The sequence below is a fragment of the Haemaphysalis longicornis genome, unplaced genomic scaffold (genome assembly GCF_048455015.1).
Source record: "Haemaphysalis longicornis isolate Haplotype H1 unplaced genomic scaffold, Haemaphysalis longicornis Haplotype H1 scaffold_7, whole genome shotgun sequence".
NCBI lineage: Eukaryota > Metazoa > Arthropoda > Arachnida > Ixodida > Ixodidae > Haemaphysalis > Haemaphysalis longicornis.
The window spans coordinates 64383084-64400299 of NW_027526422.1; the positions used below are offsets into that span (position 1 = coordinate 64383084).

The 17216-nt window shown below is 45.3% G+C and overlaps 1 protein-coding gene across 2 annotated transcripts; it reads right to left on the reverse strand.

The window, feature by feature from the left end:
* Positions 1-2175: 2175 nt before the first annotated feature.
* Positions 2176-16476, reverse strand: LOC144145830 (fidgetin-like protein 1). 2 transcript variants are annotated; one of them, XM_077677594.1, is made up of 15 exons: positions 16209-16476; positions 15746-15822; positions 15617-15661; positions 15119-15225; positions 12119-12401; positions 11597-11646; positions 10242-10309; positions 9166-9334; positions 8605-8705; positions 8371-8450; positions 7640-7710; positions 6114-6275; positions 5905-5960; positions 3757-4021; positions 2176-2378 (listed from the first exon to the last, which is right to left on the reverse strand). In XM_077677594.1, exons 1-15 carry the CDS (start codon positions 16370-16372, stop codon positions 2241-2243), a joined length of 1836 nt encoding a protein of 611 aa, XP_077533720.1. In that variant the 5' UTR covers positions 16373-16476; the 3' UTR covers positions 2176-2240. The 2 variants fall into 2 exon arrangements, with proteins under 2 accessions (XP_077533720.1, XP_077533721.1); XM_077677595.1 differs by having other exon boundaries at positions 15119-15222; positions 16209-16475.
* Positions 16477-17216: the final 740 nt, after the last annotated feature.

Sequence of the window (17216 nt, forward strand, 5' to 3'; positions counted from 1 at the left end):
AAGTTCCCGAAATTTAAGCCGTGTTTTTTTTTACGATGTGTGGACCGTAGGCTAAATGGTACCACTCCACATCATCTTCCAAAAATCGAGTGATCGTTGCAGTGCTTCATGTAATGAAAGCAGCGCAATACGTACCACTGCTGTCTATCTTCTAAACATGATACAGAAATGCATAGCAATAGTCATTGTCTTAAAAAAAAAAAGGAGAGGAAAGTAAGTTCTGGGACTGGGGGATTCGAATTTAGGATTTATGTTCACGAGCACGAGGCGGTACCTTGTCGCCACGAAGCCAGACTGGATCGCATCTTGAACAGAGGCTTAACAAGACGAACACTCGAGCGACCAATATCCCAGCGGTAATCTTGTCCGATGTAAATCGTATGAGATCGCACAGGAGGATCTTCCTCCGTGGCACCGGATTTGGATTTCCAGAGGGAACCACATAGCACAACCTCAGGATACGCCTGCAGGCGCATCCGACGGGCCTGTACAGTCATTCACCGGCTAAGTCTGCCGTGCCTTTCTTTAGCCTCTGGGCATCGGGTACATCCGACGTAAAATCTTTTCATCAACTCTCTCCTACCCTCTACGTGTACTCGCAACCTTGTACCTGTATAAGCAACACACGTGATTTTCACTTTTAAAACTTGCACTTGCATTGCACGTATTAAAGGTGCTTAACTACCGAGTGGGCACGTGAAGCCTTAGCCCCCCACTCCCCCAAATAAAAATCTTGGCTACGTGCCTGCTTGCATGGCAACAGCTATTCCTTTTCCCCCTGCTTTTATGACCTGTCGCCTAATCGAAACCTAATCGAAATATCGAAACCTAATCTGCACATTTGGGATATACTTTGAGAGAACTACGAAAATACCGTGCAGTCACTTGTTTCTAGAGCGAAGCTTTCTAAGGCTCCTCCCAGTGTTTCACCTATGCATTTTGGCAGGCGTTGGAGGCACAGCAGTGGTCTAAAAATAGAACGGAGCAACCTTAACCGACAACTTGTGTGCAACGCTACAAATACACAGACTACGCGTAACGCCAAATTAAAGTTAGTGGCAACTCTAGTTTCTTGTACACATTAACATTACCTTACTTGCAGTACGAACAGAGTAACTTTTCAAGTTCAAAAGTGAAGTCGTACCACGGCTCTGACCATCCGACAAGATCTTGCACGCATTTTGTGTTGCATCCACTTTTAAAAGGATGCGAGATTTCTTTTAAAGCGAAAGCTTTCTTAGTGGGACCGATGGTGTCCTTCAAGAACCTTGATTCCTTTCCCCATAGGCCAGTTGGTCAACCGAAAAGCTCTGATAAGGTCTCTGGACACACAGCGCGTGTGAAACCGGGCTTCCATTGTGTCAAAGCGGCTACTTGAAAATCACAAAAAAGGGACGGTTCTGTATAAGACACTGCACGAATCAGTCATGGAGATGGAGTATAATAGTACAACTTTATCTCAAACCACGCATCGGTATACATTTAGATTGTTCGTAGGTGCCTTTACTTTGTGCGCGAAAAATCATTGCACGAGTTCGTTCTTCGTTTACGATTTGGGTTGACGATCGGTCGGACACACTCAGCTAAGGTTTGGCACACTTTTAGCCAAGGTTTTGAGGCACTTTTGATATCGGAAAGCTATCGCGCTTCTCTCAACTTCCATTGTTAGGAAGGTATGCTAAATTTTTTTGGTGCCATCCTGTGAGTAGTGTAGAGATTTTTCACGTTTGTGGCACAGCTCAATGCTACGAGCTTGTCAATGGTAAATGCGTCGTATTCAGCGAGAAAATGCCAAGCGGCCGAGCCAGTAATGTCTGCCTTCCCGACCCCTTGCACCCAAAAAAGCACCCGCACACAGTGCACGCAAGAGTGGCTGAGAGGGAAGCGCAGTTCCTGTAACCCACTGACCATTCCTACTTTAAGTGCTCATAAACAATAGTGATCAGTATTTGCATTTTCAATCGATGCACCTACCTGTCCTCACAATGATTTCCCATTTGGTACCTCATTTGTTTAACTTGCACTACAATTTAGTCACAACTGTCGTGGCTTTATCATATGCCGGTGGCAGGCCCCCATGCCTAGTGGCTGTTGCATTTGAATTTTCCGCCAGACATTTGGAGCAAGTCGCTGGATCGATACCAGATTACCTGGACCAAGGCACGCCCGCATTAATGAAAAACAACCACAGAAACTTTATTCACATATGTACAAAGAAAAGCTGGTGTAACAACGGCACTCTAGTCTGTAGATGGCAGTGCCTTTGTGCTGCCATACATGGAATTCCACTCTATGTAGCCGTGAAGGTCTTCGGAAGATACGCTGGCTCGCACCTGGCACAATGCTTCCACAAAGTCGTTGAACGCCACTGGACGCACCTGCACAGAAACCCAGGCTTCACTACGCATGCTCAAAGACTAGTGGAAAAGGGGGGGCATGTCATGAGAGTCTAGCATTAGGCGATTACCAATTCTGGTATGCATTGCCAAACAATGCTAACTTCCCTGCTATGGGCCACCGAGCTCAACTTTCTACAGGCTTGCATACAAAAAAGCTTCATCACAAATGCTTTCCTCTAAAATCCCGCTGTGCCAAACGAGAAACGTTTAGTTTGAACACCTTCCAATTCAAGCTTTTTTGGGCTGACATGCCATGTGGCGCCAAAGCATTGCCAGAGTGCAGGACTCCAACTTGAGACACATAAGGTTCTTTACAGCGCATCGCAATTTCAATGCACGAACATTTTCATTTATGGAAGTAATATGGCACTGCGACAGCAACAGGTCCTGGTATATGCCACACCGATTCTGAGAAAGCCTTGCTTGACCCAACTGGAATGCAAGACAACCTAATGTACACAAAAGCAACCAGAAACTGCACGAGTGAATGTTTTGCATGCAGCAGAGTTGGCAAGTACGAAGCATGTAAAACGAGGCAGCATTACAACCATTACACTGCTACATATGTCGCCAATTTTCTGTGCCCGCACTTGTTTACCCATTCTCACAGTTACTACACATTGCACCGTAATGGCGTGCTCACATTTTGCACAGTACTGTTTCATTTACTACCTAACGGTCCACTTGAGGCAAGCCACGATATTATCCACCATTCACCACCGAGGCAATAACAGCTACTTTAACATCAAGTGTGAAGTCCAAAGCTAGCTGTCCAAGCTCTAGTGGTTATGAGGAAGGTTAGCAGGTTGGGAGGAGGAAGAGTCGCCATAAATTGGCTGGCTGGTGAAAGGGGAGCATAACAGGCACAGATGAGTGCAACAGGACGAGAGGACGGGGTGCTTGACGGTGGAGGTGGGATTGATGGATGGAGAAGCACGAAATGCCGGTTGGTTAACTTCGTTAACTTTATGGCCTATAAACTGCTTATCAGCAGTGGTATCACCTAAGAATTGCAATGAGAGAATGTTTCGCGCACGAAGTACGTAGCACCATTGCCCAGAAATTTGCCACATCTTGTATACTGAACACGCACCTTCTATCTCGCGCTACTCAGAGTTCGAAGCGACCCAACAAATTACAGCTGGCACGGTATGGGCCCGCAAAGGGAAAATTTACACCCACCTAAATCACAACCATAAGCCATGAGACTACAGAGTAAAAATGCGCAGCTTTCTCGGGAAACTTTGTAGTAGAAGAGGAACAAGTCCTAATCTAGAACTCAAACCAAGGAGCACCACCAATGTAGGGCAGTTGCCCTTACCAACTGGATGACAGGAGGCTAGCCCTTGCAATGTACCTGCTGGGCGGTGATGTGCTGAAGGGTCTCGAAGCTGATGCTGCGGATGGGCCCCAGGGCGGCCTCCCGGCACAGGTGAGTCATGTCGGCCCCGGAGTAGCCCCGGGTGCGGGCGGCCACGGCGTCAATGTCCTCCTCGCTCAGGCAGTGCTCCACCTGGGACAGCAGCCGGCACACCATCTGGCGCCGCGAGGCCTTCTCGGGCAGTGGGATGTACAGCCGCTTGGACAGACGGCGACGGGCCGCTTCGTCCAGCTCCTTGGGCCTGCAACCGCAAAGGTTACGGTGGCTGGGGAGAGCTGCTACCGCATAACCCCACTTGACAAAGACAGCAAAGCTTACGACAGATTACGACAGAGACAGCAGAATGAGGAAAACGACACAAGGAGGTTTGTACTGTCGTCCTTATTTTGTTGTCTTTTTTGAAAGTTTACACTTTCCAGTGAAATTATGCCGTGGATGCAGCCACAAGCAGAAGTCTCAAGTGACCTCTTCTGCACTGAACGTTATGTACAGTAGTCCAGCCCAATCAGCAAATCCAGCTTCAAAGATTCAAAATCATTAGTCATATTGGAAAATGAGTAGCAGTTTCCCTCAAAAACTTCCCCAATATTTGGTATTCTAGTTAATTGACTGCATAAAATGATTTTCTAATCCCCCCGGAATCCCCCCGGAATTCAATCTGTCTCTCTCACAGACATAAGTGCACACACAGACACACACATGAAAAGTTGTCGTAGCACCACCAGTGGTGAAACCTATAGTCAAGCTCAAGCATGCACAAAAAAATACTACGCAATGTCAATGAGCATTTGTGATGTGCCACGTTTGAGTGGAAACACAATACAAGCACATAAAGTTGGGCCTGAACGCACAGGAAGATGTGGGGTAGTCTGGTAAATACAGTGGAACCCCAATTATACGTCCCTCAGTTTTACAATTCGCTTCTAACAACGGATCACCGCGGTCCCGCAAACTACCCATAGAAACAATGCATTAAAACCACCGATTGCACGACACTCGGGTGCACATGGTCTGCTTCATACGACGGGCACTGGTAGGAATAAACCAGCATCTTCCCCATCGTTTGCGTCGCTTCGCCGCCTCGTCCAGACCTTTACTTATTCGTTCGCAAAATATATTTATTTATTCGCGAAATATAGTCATTCAAATATGTTCCTAGCCCAGCTTTCAAGTGAGACCATTTACTAGGGCGGCGTTTATTGTACTCCAATCATACAACACTCCGGTCATGCAACGCTTTCATGCGGTCCCTTGAAAGTCGCATTATTGGGGTTCCATGTACACTAAACCCGCAGGCTCTCCACTCTACGTGCTCAAAACGAACTTGTCAGTTAACTTGTTTTGCTCTACAGGCAGCGAAGCCAGCGCTGTGGATAGCTAAGCAAAGAAAATGCCTTGCATCAGACCTAAGCTTAAGCTCCACACTAGGGCAAGATTGCAATTCAGGAACTACTTATAACGCTCCTTTGTACTTGTGAAGCTGTATTTGGTTAGGTGCATGTTTCTAAACGAAATGAGAAATGCAGATATTCTGGAACCTCATTCAGCTGTACCTCATAAAAAATAATACTGCATGCCAAACTACAGTACCAGTACGGATTAACCAGTTATACAACAAAGTTGGGGATGCTGGCTTGGGGATTCCACACACCCACCATTTAATCCTGAACTACAGCTTAAATGGGTATGCACTAATGAAGTTTCACTGTACAAAACCATTAGTGAAGCCATGATCACATGCCTTTTATGTGTACCGAGTTATTCTGGCTAGACCTATATTTACTGTACCATGGAGTCCAGTTACACACTTCAGATAACCCACGAAACCTTTACCACTTACCATGAACTCCTTCATCAAGAATTCTACTAAGGTGTCTGGTTTATAAAATAATCGAACAAAGCTACCGCCTTATACGTAAGAACCTGTTCAAGAGATTCGATGTTATTTAAAGAACGCCCCCACCGACAAGAAGGCTAAGCCGAACACCCGAAGCGTCGAATGTCATAAAGATGTTTCACAAGCAGCAGAAACATCACAGAAGATATGTAGGCAAATCCGAAAGCATGAAGTAAGTGACAATCTTTTTGAAGGGCATGTTATAGGGCTCCTCGCGATATGCTTACCTGTTGGTGGCACCCACAATGAGTAGTCTCTCATCCCCCTTTGTACTGGCCCCGTCCTGTAACACAAACAGCATTACTAACAGCATCACTGAATTGACTCCTTTTTTTGCTGACACGCTTGTACACATGCTTAGCTATAAGTGCACTTATGCTGGCTTTGCAGAAAGTAGAATACTATCAATAAAAGCAGACAGACGAAAGAAACGCACCAGCTGCACGAGGAACTCTGTCTTGATACGCCGAGAAGATTCGTGCTCGCTTTCACTGCGCTGCGAGAGCAGGGAGTCAATCTCATCGATGAACACCACTGCAGGCTGGCAACTCCGAGCCACGGCAAAAAGTGCACGCACCATCTTCTCGCCTTCTCCCACCTGCGTGGAAATACAGCAAAGGGACAGACTGTCAAGTGCTTTTAAATGCAGAGCACCTTATGGGCTCGCCTTGTCGTCGTAGCTCACTAACAGTCGATGTAGAGAGATTGCCGGAATCAGGCGGCACAGCGAGATAGCGGATCCAAGTAGAGCCTGGTGTACCGTCATCAGGGAGTCACGCTGAGGCTTCAAAAATCACGCGATTTAAATAGTGATAACCGTTCGTACCTCGTGAACCGCCGGCGCTTGTCATACATCTCCCCGTTGTTTAGCGCAAAGAAAACTGCAGGTACATTGCAGGCAAAATATACGTAATTTACCGGCAGCCCCCGCGTTCTTTTAGTTAGGAACGGTCGTTGGGTTGTTGTTTACGATAGATGGCACATTTGAAATGACGCAAAAAGACTCCAGCCGCGCAAAAAAAAAAAAAAAAAAAAAAAAGTGCGTTCGAAATGTCGCAGAAAGGCTCCAGCCACGCAAGAAAAAAAAAAATGCCGCGTTCGAAATGACACAAAACAGCTCCAGCCACACAAGAAAAAAATTACGCATTCGAAATGACGCAAAACAGCTCCAGCATACGAAATTAATGCAAGTACAAAAAGAACAGAACTCCCGCTGGCGCAGTTTCACGCAGGGGTGCGCGAGCACTGTGAAGGTGGGAAATTTGAATTGCATATTGATCAAGAGAGGAGTAAGACAGGGCGGCAAAGAGCGTGATGTGTGGTAGCTGTGAGCGGATAACGGCGCCACAGCCCATTATGGCGAATCCCTGCTCTGCACTTCCGACAGTTTTCACATTGAGTGGAATGGCTTTAATTTTATGTCTTTTCACCCAATGCAGTGCCACAAGGACAAATTCTCGCTACACGGTGTCATCCTTTTGCACACCGAACACTTGCACTCTGCTCCGGAGCCTTTGCCCATCATGGCAAAGAGATTGAGCCAATTTGAGCCACATATGCTTACCCATAACAAGGTATGCTTACCCATAACAAGGACAGAAGTGGAAAGGTAAATGCAGTGCTAAGCTTTGTGCAGTTCTTTGAGTACTGCTCCATTCATAAACGGAGGCCACCTTGGGGATTTTGTAGCATCCTTTGGTCTCCAAATTCCACATACGAGGAGTATGGTTGCGCGTTTTGAGCAGATATCTTTTGAAGCAACTAGTTTTTGCGCAGCCGTGGGGGGAACCCTTTTGCTCATGCCCACCATCCTCAGTTGGTCAGCACATTCTCAGCAGCCACCATACTACAGCAAAAGCATCTCCTTAGACAGTGACAGGTTCTAACAAAGGAAGACAAAAAGCAAGCGCAATACTTGGAATACAACGCATACAGGGCATACAACCTCAAGAGCAAACATACCCACTTGGAGGTCAAAGAAGAGGCACTGATGCTGAAAAATGTGGCTCCTGCTTGGGAGGCAATGCATTTTCCTGCACACGAGAGAAGGACTGTCATATGATAGGGTTATGGGCAGGCATGCGACAGAAGCAATGCCCACATCCATCAGGTCGGTCACATTCGCTGGCAGCTAAACTGGAGAAACCACAGGTCGAAATAAGTTCAAGAAAATTTGCTGCAAGCAAACCATGCATGCTGCTGTAACTACAGAAGCAGCTGTTGACAATTAAGCAGCTGGCTACACATCAATCGCTGATAAAAATATCAAATTTCAGATTTTAGTGCTCTGTATCCTGGGCCACAACGGATGATGTTGCGGTGGACTTCAGGTTACCAGTTGATGTTGTAGCTTTACCTATTGCTGTAGTTACAGCTGTGTCTATTCTACAGTTTTCTCCGTCTACAAAACAGGTGGCTACAAGTCCATGACCTTGCAAAACTTTATTATAATTTGGCATTCTTTCGAGGCCATGAAGTGCACGGCAGCGGAAGGCTTCAGGTAAACCTTAAACTATCCAGAGTTTTCCCTTAGATGCACGAAGCATTATGTACGCAGGAGTTTGTGTACATCACCACCCTTTCAATCATTGCTCGGTATCTCACAATTTCACAATGTAGTCGAAAATCTTTAGAAAAAGTAGGTACGGCATGCAGAAAAGACAATGCGGCACAAATATCCTGACAGAACTTGCCTATCAAAGTCTTTCCAGTGCCGGGTGGCCCAAACAGCAGCAGCCCTTTAGGCGGCTGCCTGATACCCGTGAAGATGTCCCTGAAGAAGAGGAAAACTCTACCAATTACTGCCCAGCCTCTAAGCAGTGTCCAGCTAGGCAGCATTTCAAGTGGCGCTCAGCTTTGAATCCAACATGCAGAGGACACCACGAGACATTTGATCACGTGGTGATGAGAACGGGTGCCCCACTCACGGCCTCAGCATGGGCCAGACGACCATTTCCTTGACGCTCTGCTTGGCAAACTCCAGGCCTGCTATGTCATCCCAGTCCACACCAGGTCCATGGTCCATTATCTGATTTGGGGAGAAGTAATTGGGGGAAAAGCTTTCCTACGTCCGAAACAACCAGTGGATGACTGCAGCAGCATTTCACTAAACGAGTGCTTGAACGGACAAGCAATGTCTGCTCCATTCGCACGCATAGTCCTATGGAGAATTATTTTAAAAATCCAACTACAATGCCGTATGGTTTAAGAAATGCCTATCGTACCGTGTGAACTACAGAGAGTACTAGTTATAACAATCAGGGTGAGACTATGCAAGCTGAACTCTTACTCAAAAGATTGAACTGTAAACTTTAAAACAGTACATGTGAATGAGAAAAAGAAAACAGGCAATGTCTTTGAACAACATGAGGCATTGCTGGTAGATAATCATCAGTCAGTAAAGAGTCCAGACGACCAAGAATGCAACCAGCGACCTCATACACCCTTGTGGTTATGCGCATCTCTGTGCCCGTAATGAATCTGCTTACTTCACTCTTGACGAGTTCGACCAGTTTGGCGTCCAGCTTTTTGAGCTCATCGGATTCCTCCACAGCAGCGGCAGTGCTGCCATGGGTGGATGAAGTCTTGGGAGAACCATTGGGACTGTTCCCGTTGGTTCGAAGCAACGGCGGCACAAACTTGCCGGACAGGCTCCTCCTGCAAGGCAACCAGAGAAGGCCACCGTGAAGAAGCTTATAATTACGCGACAAAAAAAAAACTCCTCTTTCACTTCTGGCCACAAATGCACGCTTCAAAAGGCAGGCTTCCATAAAACTGCAGGGCTACATTATACAGTTTAGTCCACTTATACAATATCCAAGTTATACAGTAGCCGACCGATGTTTCTGACCTGGAGGGGAACGAACATTAGTCCAAATAAAAGAGCAGCCCGAAAAATCGGCCAGCCATTACTTTTGTGGGACAACTGGCAGTTCCTCGGGAAAGTCCGGAGTATCCAGAAAGTCCAAATTTTTGGAGTCCAAAAAAAACGATCGGCTATTGTAACTGATATTGTGATAAGCGGGTTGCGAACTAAAAAGACGAAACAGAGCTCAAAACATTTTATTCACATGCAAGCAAGGTCGTACTATACTACTTATTTGCAGAGAAGAAGCCATAGTTGGTCAGCTCTGCTTGCTGCACCGGACCAAGCTCAGGCTCAAACAGCTTCACCGTTAAAAACACAATTTCATTTAGTGACGTTGGCTTTGGATGTGGCCAAAGTAATAATAAGATACCTCTTACTCCAGCTCAAATTCTGTTATAAAGACATTTTGCTCTCTCTGTGTACATGCATGAGTGCGCGCAGGCATCAATGCACGTATTTGAGTGCATTTATTTTTTGTACTTGCAAAAGTTGCCCTGCCGCATAGCTCAGTGTCTTAAAAGACCGAAATTTCCTCGTAGAATCTGCCTATCCAACAGCCAGAATGTCTTTCAGGAGACGGAGAGAGCAAAACTGCTTGTGTGGAAGGGGCAGGGATTAGTGGCACCCCATGTGTTATCCCTGCTGCACTATTGCACTCGGTTTCACTAAAGGCATGCGTCATGCAGGTCCACTCACTTTCCACCCAGAGACTTGGTGCTGACGCCGCATGCCACACCTCCACCAGTTTTCTGCTGCTCGATGGCCTGGAAATTGGGAGCAGCACCACATAAGCAAGGTGAACAGCTGCATCGTGCAATGTGATGTATAACGAAGGGGCTCAGGAGGTGCTCACAGTAAACGCTTAGCTACTGCAGAAATCGAGTTGGTTGAAGTTGAATAAGAGGGAAAGGAGAGAAAAGACAAACTGTGCAGAACACCTGGTACAACAATTTGCAAAGGAAAAACCTTTTGGGCCCTCAAAGTCTACTTATGCGATTTCAAAGTGAAGGCAAGTAATTATCAAAGACGTTACCGCCACTGCTAAATCATGCTCGTGCCAATGTCTTCGCTTTCGTTTCTTCTGTTGACGCAGATTACCCCTACAGGCTGACTGGCCACAGTTCACATGGCAGCTTTCTGGCAGGGAGAGCTTTCATGTGCATGCATACATACAATCCACCGCGTCCCCTGTCACGGAGCATGCATCAGGTTAATTCGTGTTTCATTCTGGCCCACTGCCTGTTTAGCGCTGTGGCTAGCACACTTGGCTATTGCACAGGGGACCTGCATTCGAATCCCACTCAAACCCAAATGTGTTTCTATTTATTTTCTCGTTACAGCGGTGGCCATTTTGGAATACTTTGTGTCGACGCACAACGACAGCGAAAAATACGGTCGCTTCTCGCGTTTGATGTGACATCTAAGGCTTTCACCTTAAAGGAGTACTGACACGAAACTTCAAAGCTGAGATAACTATGTAAAAGGCTTCCCTTTGTGTACGGAGAAATCTCAAAGCAAGTTTCAACAGTAACCGTTCAGCAGAACATATTTTAAATCCCTTTTAACCTCGGCGTGCACGAGAAAGCTCAGGACGAATACCCTTTCCCAATTGGCATTAGCACGACACCACCTGCCCCTCCTGGCCCCAAACTGCCGACAAGAAGGCCCCTGTGACGTGGCCAATGTGCTGGCTGCGGTTGGCGCGTGCTGCTCTGGTGTGTGTATGACGTCACGGTTTTGGGACTGACCTGTGGCCGTGTGGAGGTGGTGGAAGCCACTGCCGGTCTGGACGTGCGCACACATACAGACCGGCAGTGGTGCGACAAGAGCGGTGACATCATGAGCGCCCTCCCATCATGGTGGCCTGTTTTGTCGAAAGCGAAACTTACATGAATAAACGAGACTGTAAATAATTATTTATGGTGTGATTGACCGTATTATGTGTCATTCTATGATTAGTGGGCTGGTAGGCACCCATAACGGCGAAAAAAAAAAAAAACGAAACACAGAATTTTCGTGTCAGTACTCGTTTAATAATTGTCAGGACTTACCAACTGCTCTCTGGCCGTGAGAAAAGCTGGGGTGTTGACTGATGTGTCCCCTGTAGAAATGAAAAAATTCAAGCAGTAATGCTTAATGCGGCATAGCAGACATTTTGGTTCAAAACAAAACTTTAAACACACTGAAGGATATAGGGGAAGAGGAGCGAGAGAGGGAGGGGCTTACAAGAAAGTTTGCTTCACGAAAGTGTAAAGCAGACGGATGTGAGGATAAGTTTAAGACCTGGCCAGGAGCTACAAAAAAGAATTAGAGCAAGAGGAGGAAAATAGGCACCACGACTCGCTTTTGATTTTATAAAGTGCAGGTGCAGTAACATCTTGCACTGAAGTTGAAAAATTTGTAAAACGAGGGATTTCGTTAAAAAGAATTGCAATGACTGGCTCGCAGCGAAATTACCCATGCGATGACGAAATTCAAGATTTAGTTTTGTAAAACCCGGTTTTCGCTGGGGTTTTCCCGGGTGGGTGTTTAGCAAGATTCAATCATGTAGCCTGTGGCGTACGTATCCACACCTGGCATTCCTGCCTGTTGTCCATTCCGTTGTACTTTGCGTCCGTTCCGCGAATCCCCGAAAGTTCTCTCGGCAGGTTCATTGCGGGATGAACTCAGCCAGGGTGATGATCGCCCACTTGGGGCCTCAATTCTTTTTTGTCCTTCCGTCGCTGTGCCAAAAGTCAGAGCTGAGGAAGGTCCACTCTCATTTGGTTCACTGGCCGATCGTTGGGCGGTGAGAAACTCTCGGTTAATTATTTCTGCGAGGGTTTCATATATGTCGTCCTCAGTGGCATCTGCTTCCTGGAACAACACAAAAAGCGGAAAACAAAAAACCACGCTGACAAAAGGTTCCAAGCCCACTTTTCCGTCTATTTTCACACCAGCCGTGCTGAATAAAAAAAAAATGGTTTGGATATTTAAGTGTAGTTACATACAGCCTTTCATGTTCCAAACACTATTTCTTCCCAAGAGAAAAAAAACACAACTTTCAGTCATGAAAATGCAGCATTTCAGATATTTTTTGCAAGTGGCAACTCTGCCTTCTCTTTAAAAAGTGAAAGATCAATGCAGCAAGGGTTTAGCATTTAATTTGACTTGTTTGGTTTCACATTAGTTTTGTCAACCGTGAACTTGAGTGGAAGATACAAGCTATGACAAAATAAAAGTAGTCTTCAATGTTTTACTGACCAAGACTCTTGCCGAAATTTTTTTGATGGCTCAGTTTTCGTTCCTCGCCTTGATAAATGTCACAACACTTTCTTAGGAAGAAATGTGATAACTCTGTCTCTTTTGCAGCATTTGTTAGTTTCACAGAAAAGTTTGCTTTCAAAAAAACCTTTGTCATGCCCATTTTGTGGGGAACACGAATGAGTGCAGGGCGACCGAAATTCATACCTGAAAGATTTAACGCCTAAAGACCAACACGGCAGCAAAAACGTGATAAGCATTATACACAATGCCAACAGCTTTTGTGTACGGTCTTTGGTTGTCATGGGATTTGTGACGTACTTGGATAGATAGTTAGCCAGTGCGCTTGCTGCTGACAACAGTAAATCGCCAGTTTGAGGCATGCTATCTCGAGTCTGCACGTAAAATGAGATTGCCCTTATTTTCTGCACCATAAAGTGTCCACCGGAACATGAATTTATCTCTCTCTACACCTCCACCTACTCTTAATTAAACCTTGAGCAGGCCAGACCTTGCTCAGTCATACCTTGTGTGGAACTGTCAATCTTTTTTAGGCCCTACTAGCTCCGTTTGTTTTCTTTCGTACCGATATACTTTCAGAAGAACCAACCTTCAAATTTTGTCATGAAATCAAACATTGGTACATTTGCGGCAGAGAAGCTAGAGTAACAAGAAAGGTGTAGATGTGTGGTCACCTGTACTGGCCTCAAAATAATATATACTGTTGGGGAAGTTAGTAGTATATATTTAGTTGTGTGTCCTTGTGGTCACCTGTATACTGTTGGGGAAGTTAGTATATATTTAGTTGTGTGTCCTTTCTTTGAGCCTCCGCCAAATTTTTGTGCTTTGTGTATTGTATCAGTCTTGCCTGGTTTTTCGCAACCCACCAGCACTGACAGAGGAAGCTGCATGGCCACACCCACCCACATGCTTGCCAGACAACTACCATGGTGTTTGTTTTTAAGCAACGCGACCTCGCTAAGAGCTGGAGTTGACAAGGTCTTTGAGTTAGCGCTGAGCTTGATACACCTTGCACCTTTCTCTTCGCTCTGGTGTTGCTGCTTTCTATGAGCAAACAGCCACAGAACAATTGGCGAGTATACTTTGTGCACTTGATGACCATTTCAAGAAGGGGCCAGCCAGAATTTTCTTTAATTTACAGTTGTTAGGTGACACGGACGCCGTGCACTTATAAGCGCACGATGGAGAGAGTTGAGAAGGGGATGGGGACGAAAGACCTCAAAGTGGCCACAGAGACCTTTCCAACCTTGTCCTAGCACACCTTAGACACGAAAGTGCCGGAATACTGATGGGTGCCATGTAGTCACGGGCACGTTACCAGCAAAATAAAGCAGTGTTACAGTTACAGTTATGTGAGCCAAAAAAGTAACTCTGTTACAGTTAGTTACACAGTTTCCAAAAGTAAAAAAAAGTAACCCCGTTACTTTTCCATCACTGTATAAAACTTAGTAATAAATCACAAAGCAAATTATCGAGTTTATTTAATAGGAACAGATGAAGGTATGAGGGTAGTCAAAAGAGCACGTGGTAAAATCCTAAACGAAGGGAACCTAAAAGAGGCCACACTCAATCCCGACACCGACAATCGTCTGGTTGCATCAACTTTTTTGTTGATACTCCCCTGGTGTCATTACGGGTGCTCTGTTTTCGGTGGGTCCCTCTGTGGTGGTCCTTCTTTACAAGGGTAGCCCAGCTTTCTCCTCGACGGAGGTATAATTGCCAGCTTCTGTCTTTTTTTTCCTTGTTTCCACTCGACCCAAAACGAAGAAAAAGTTTTAAGAAATAACCTTGAAGACCAATTTCCAACCTCAGTTCTCTGCAGGTAAGATACTCCTCTTAGTGACTGCCTCTCCTGAACTGTGAGGGCAGCCCTGTCTTGGAATGGTAAAAGAAGGAGAGGATATGTGGGAAAACAGAAATTCCAAAAAAAGTGGAAAGCGCAAACTGTTCGTCAATCTTTAAGAGGGGTGCTGTTTATAAGAAAAGGAAGTAACTGTAACGGTGTTTCCTGTTACATTTGCTGTGTAAAAATGTAACAGTGTTATAGTTACAAGTTTCTCTACCTAAAAAGTAACTAGTTAGCTACTAATTACTGAAAATAGTAACTAGTTACCGGTAACATGCTACTAGTAACTAGTTTCTGCCCAAGACTGGTGCCATGGCACAACAGACAGGAATAAGTGTCGTGACACTGCCCTCACATTATCCTGTGGTGGTGTATATGAAACAAGAACTTCTTTAACTGAAGCTATGAGTTTCACTTAAGAAATTCCTGTACTCTTAAAAGCGGTGACATGAAAGGGGCTTACCTTGCTGGACTCAGGTTGGCTGACAATGTTGTCACTCTGCGGCAGAAAGGCCAGAAGCTCTTCGTCGCTCAGCCTCAGTAGCTCCGAGTGCCACTCTTGAGAGACTGCAAGCAATGAAAAGAAGACATCACATAGGGTCGCATGCATCATGCAACAACCTTGAGTACTTAGAGAAGTGCTACTCTGTGCCTGCCTGAAGTTGGGAATACGCCACATTGTTTGCCACGACCTGAGAGCACCGAAGTAAACTTAAAAGCTCAGCTAAATTCTTAATTCCCGTAAAAGCTACTTACGCAAGTATTTAAATGGCCTTTTCAACTATAGCGGAATCCTAAATTACCAAAATATTTAGCTCGACAGTTCGAACGTTTAACGTACGTTTCCTAAGAATTTCTCCTACATGATTTTCAATCAGGCAGCCATTGCAAAATCATAAATGAGTTTCCATGACATAAAACTTTTTGTGGAAATGTGGCAAGGCTAAAAATGAGTACTTGCCGTTTTTTGTGGTCCCGGTAAGCACACCAGCAAAATTGTTGAGCCCTAAATAACGAAAAAAACACTACATGAGAAGACTCAGCCGGCAGTGTTGAGGCATGGACACGAGGGACCAGAAGCAGACCTTACCATCTGGATTGTCAACATGGCTGTTTCCTTTATCAGCAAAGTGATCGAACAGCAAATTCTCGTCTTCTGAAGAAATTCTGAAGCAGAATATCAAGAAAACAAAACATTAACAGACCGGGATATTCCTCGCACATGCCAGCATGCATATGCATGTTTAAGAACTAGTAGTATTGAGTTATTATGTTAGACCGATTCCAGTGACATGTCAAAGTCAGAGCGAAAAGGCAGTTGGTCACCTTTAATGGTTGCTGACACCCCGAAATAGAGCTACGAACAGTGCCAACACGAAAAAAAGAAACTAAACTTCCTGGGGATGTCAAGCCCACCACGGTTGCAATGGAGACAAACTAAAAGTGCTTAGTTGGTATACAAACAAAAAAGTTTGACAAAGCAGAACAGTTCAATAAAAAAAAACTAAGAGTTTCTGGGTGCCGATTACCGCTATTGACAACTGTTTACTTACATGCCGGATGCTCTGGCGTACTGAACGTGGCGGTGAAGTCGCCGCACAGCGTCAAGGGAAACATTGTGCGCTCCAAAGTCACCCGTGCTCATTAACAACCGCTTGAACGCCGCTGACTGCGCCTCAATTTCCTCACTTGACTCTAACGAGCCGTTACTATTCATGTTTAGTTTCTAGCGGTAAAGCTTAGGTGAAATGTTTGCGCAGTAGTCAAGTTTTACTTTTTCGACGCGCGCCATTCAAGTTGATGTCGACTGCGATGCGTAACACCACTCCTGCGCGTGAAACAACAGACGAGCCGGTTTCGGATTCGTTTTGCGCTGCTTGCATGGCTTGCAATCAAACCATCATACGTGCTTGCTTCGGACCAATATGTTATATGTAGGCTTCAGACGATTAATCTCAAGATTAGGTTTACATAAGGCTAGAATGGAACTATAGCACAATAAATTCTCAGTTTTCCAGTGAAAGAACGGGCGACCTGAATCCCTGCATGGAATTTCTTTCGATATCGTCTGCACATGGATCGGGGCTGGGCAGAGATGCTTCAAAATGTATTCTGAAGGGCAATTATCGCGATACATGCGCTGGGCGCCTAAAATGCCGACACTAAGATACATTTAAGTTTGACGTAATGGGATATTTCAGAGATACTTTTTCAGGCACAGAAAGAAAGTATTCCGGAATCCGGAAAACAGAAAAGACACAAAAAATATATTGAAATACTTTTTTTTTTCATTTCGGTGACCTCCTGCGCTGAAATTCATTTTTAGGAATTAGGAATCGCTATGCATTTCAAAACCAATACATGCACAAAACTGAATCACTATATATTAACTTAATCTTGAAGAGAATTAAATAACTTTTCTTCAATATATTGCAGCAGTCCATGTGTCACATTGTGAAGCCCATGTGACGTCCGTGTGCCACATTGTGAAGCCCATGTGCCACATGCCATTTGTGAAGTCCATGTGCCACATGGTCAATAGAATAGAAGAACATATGCTT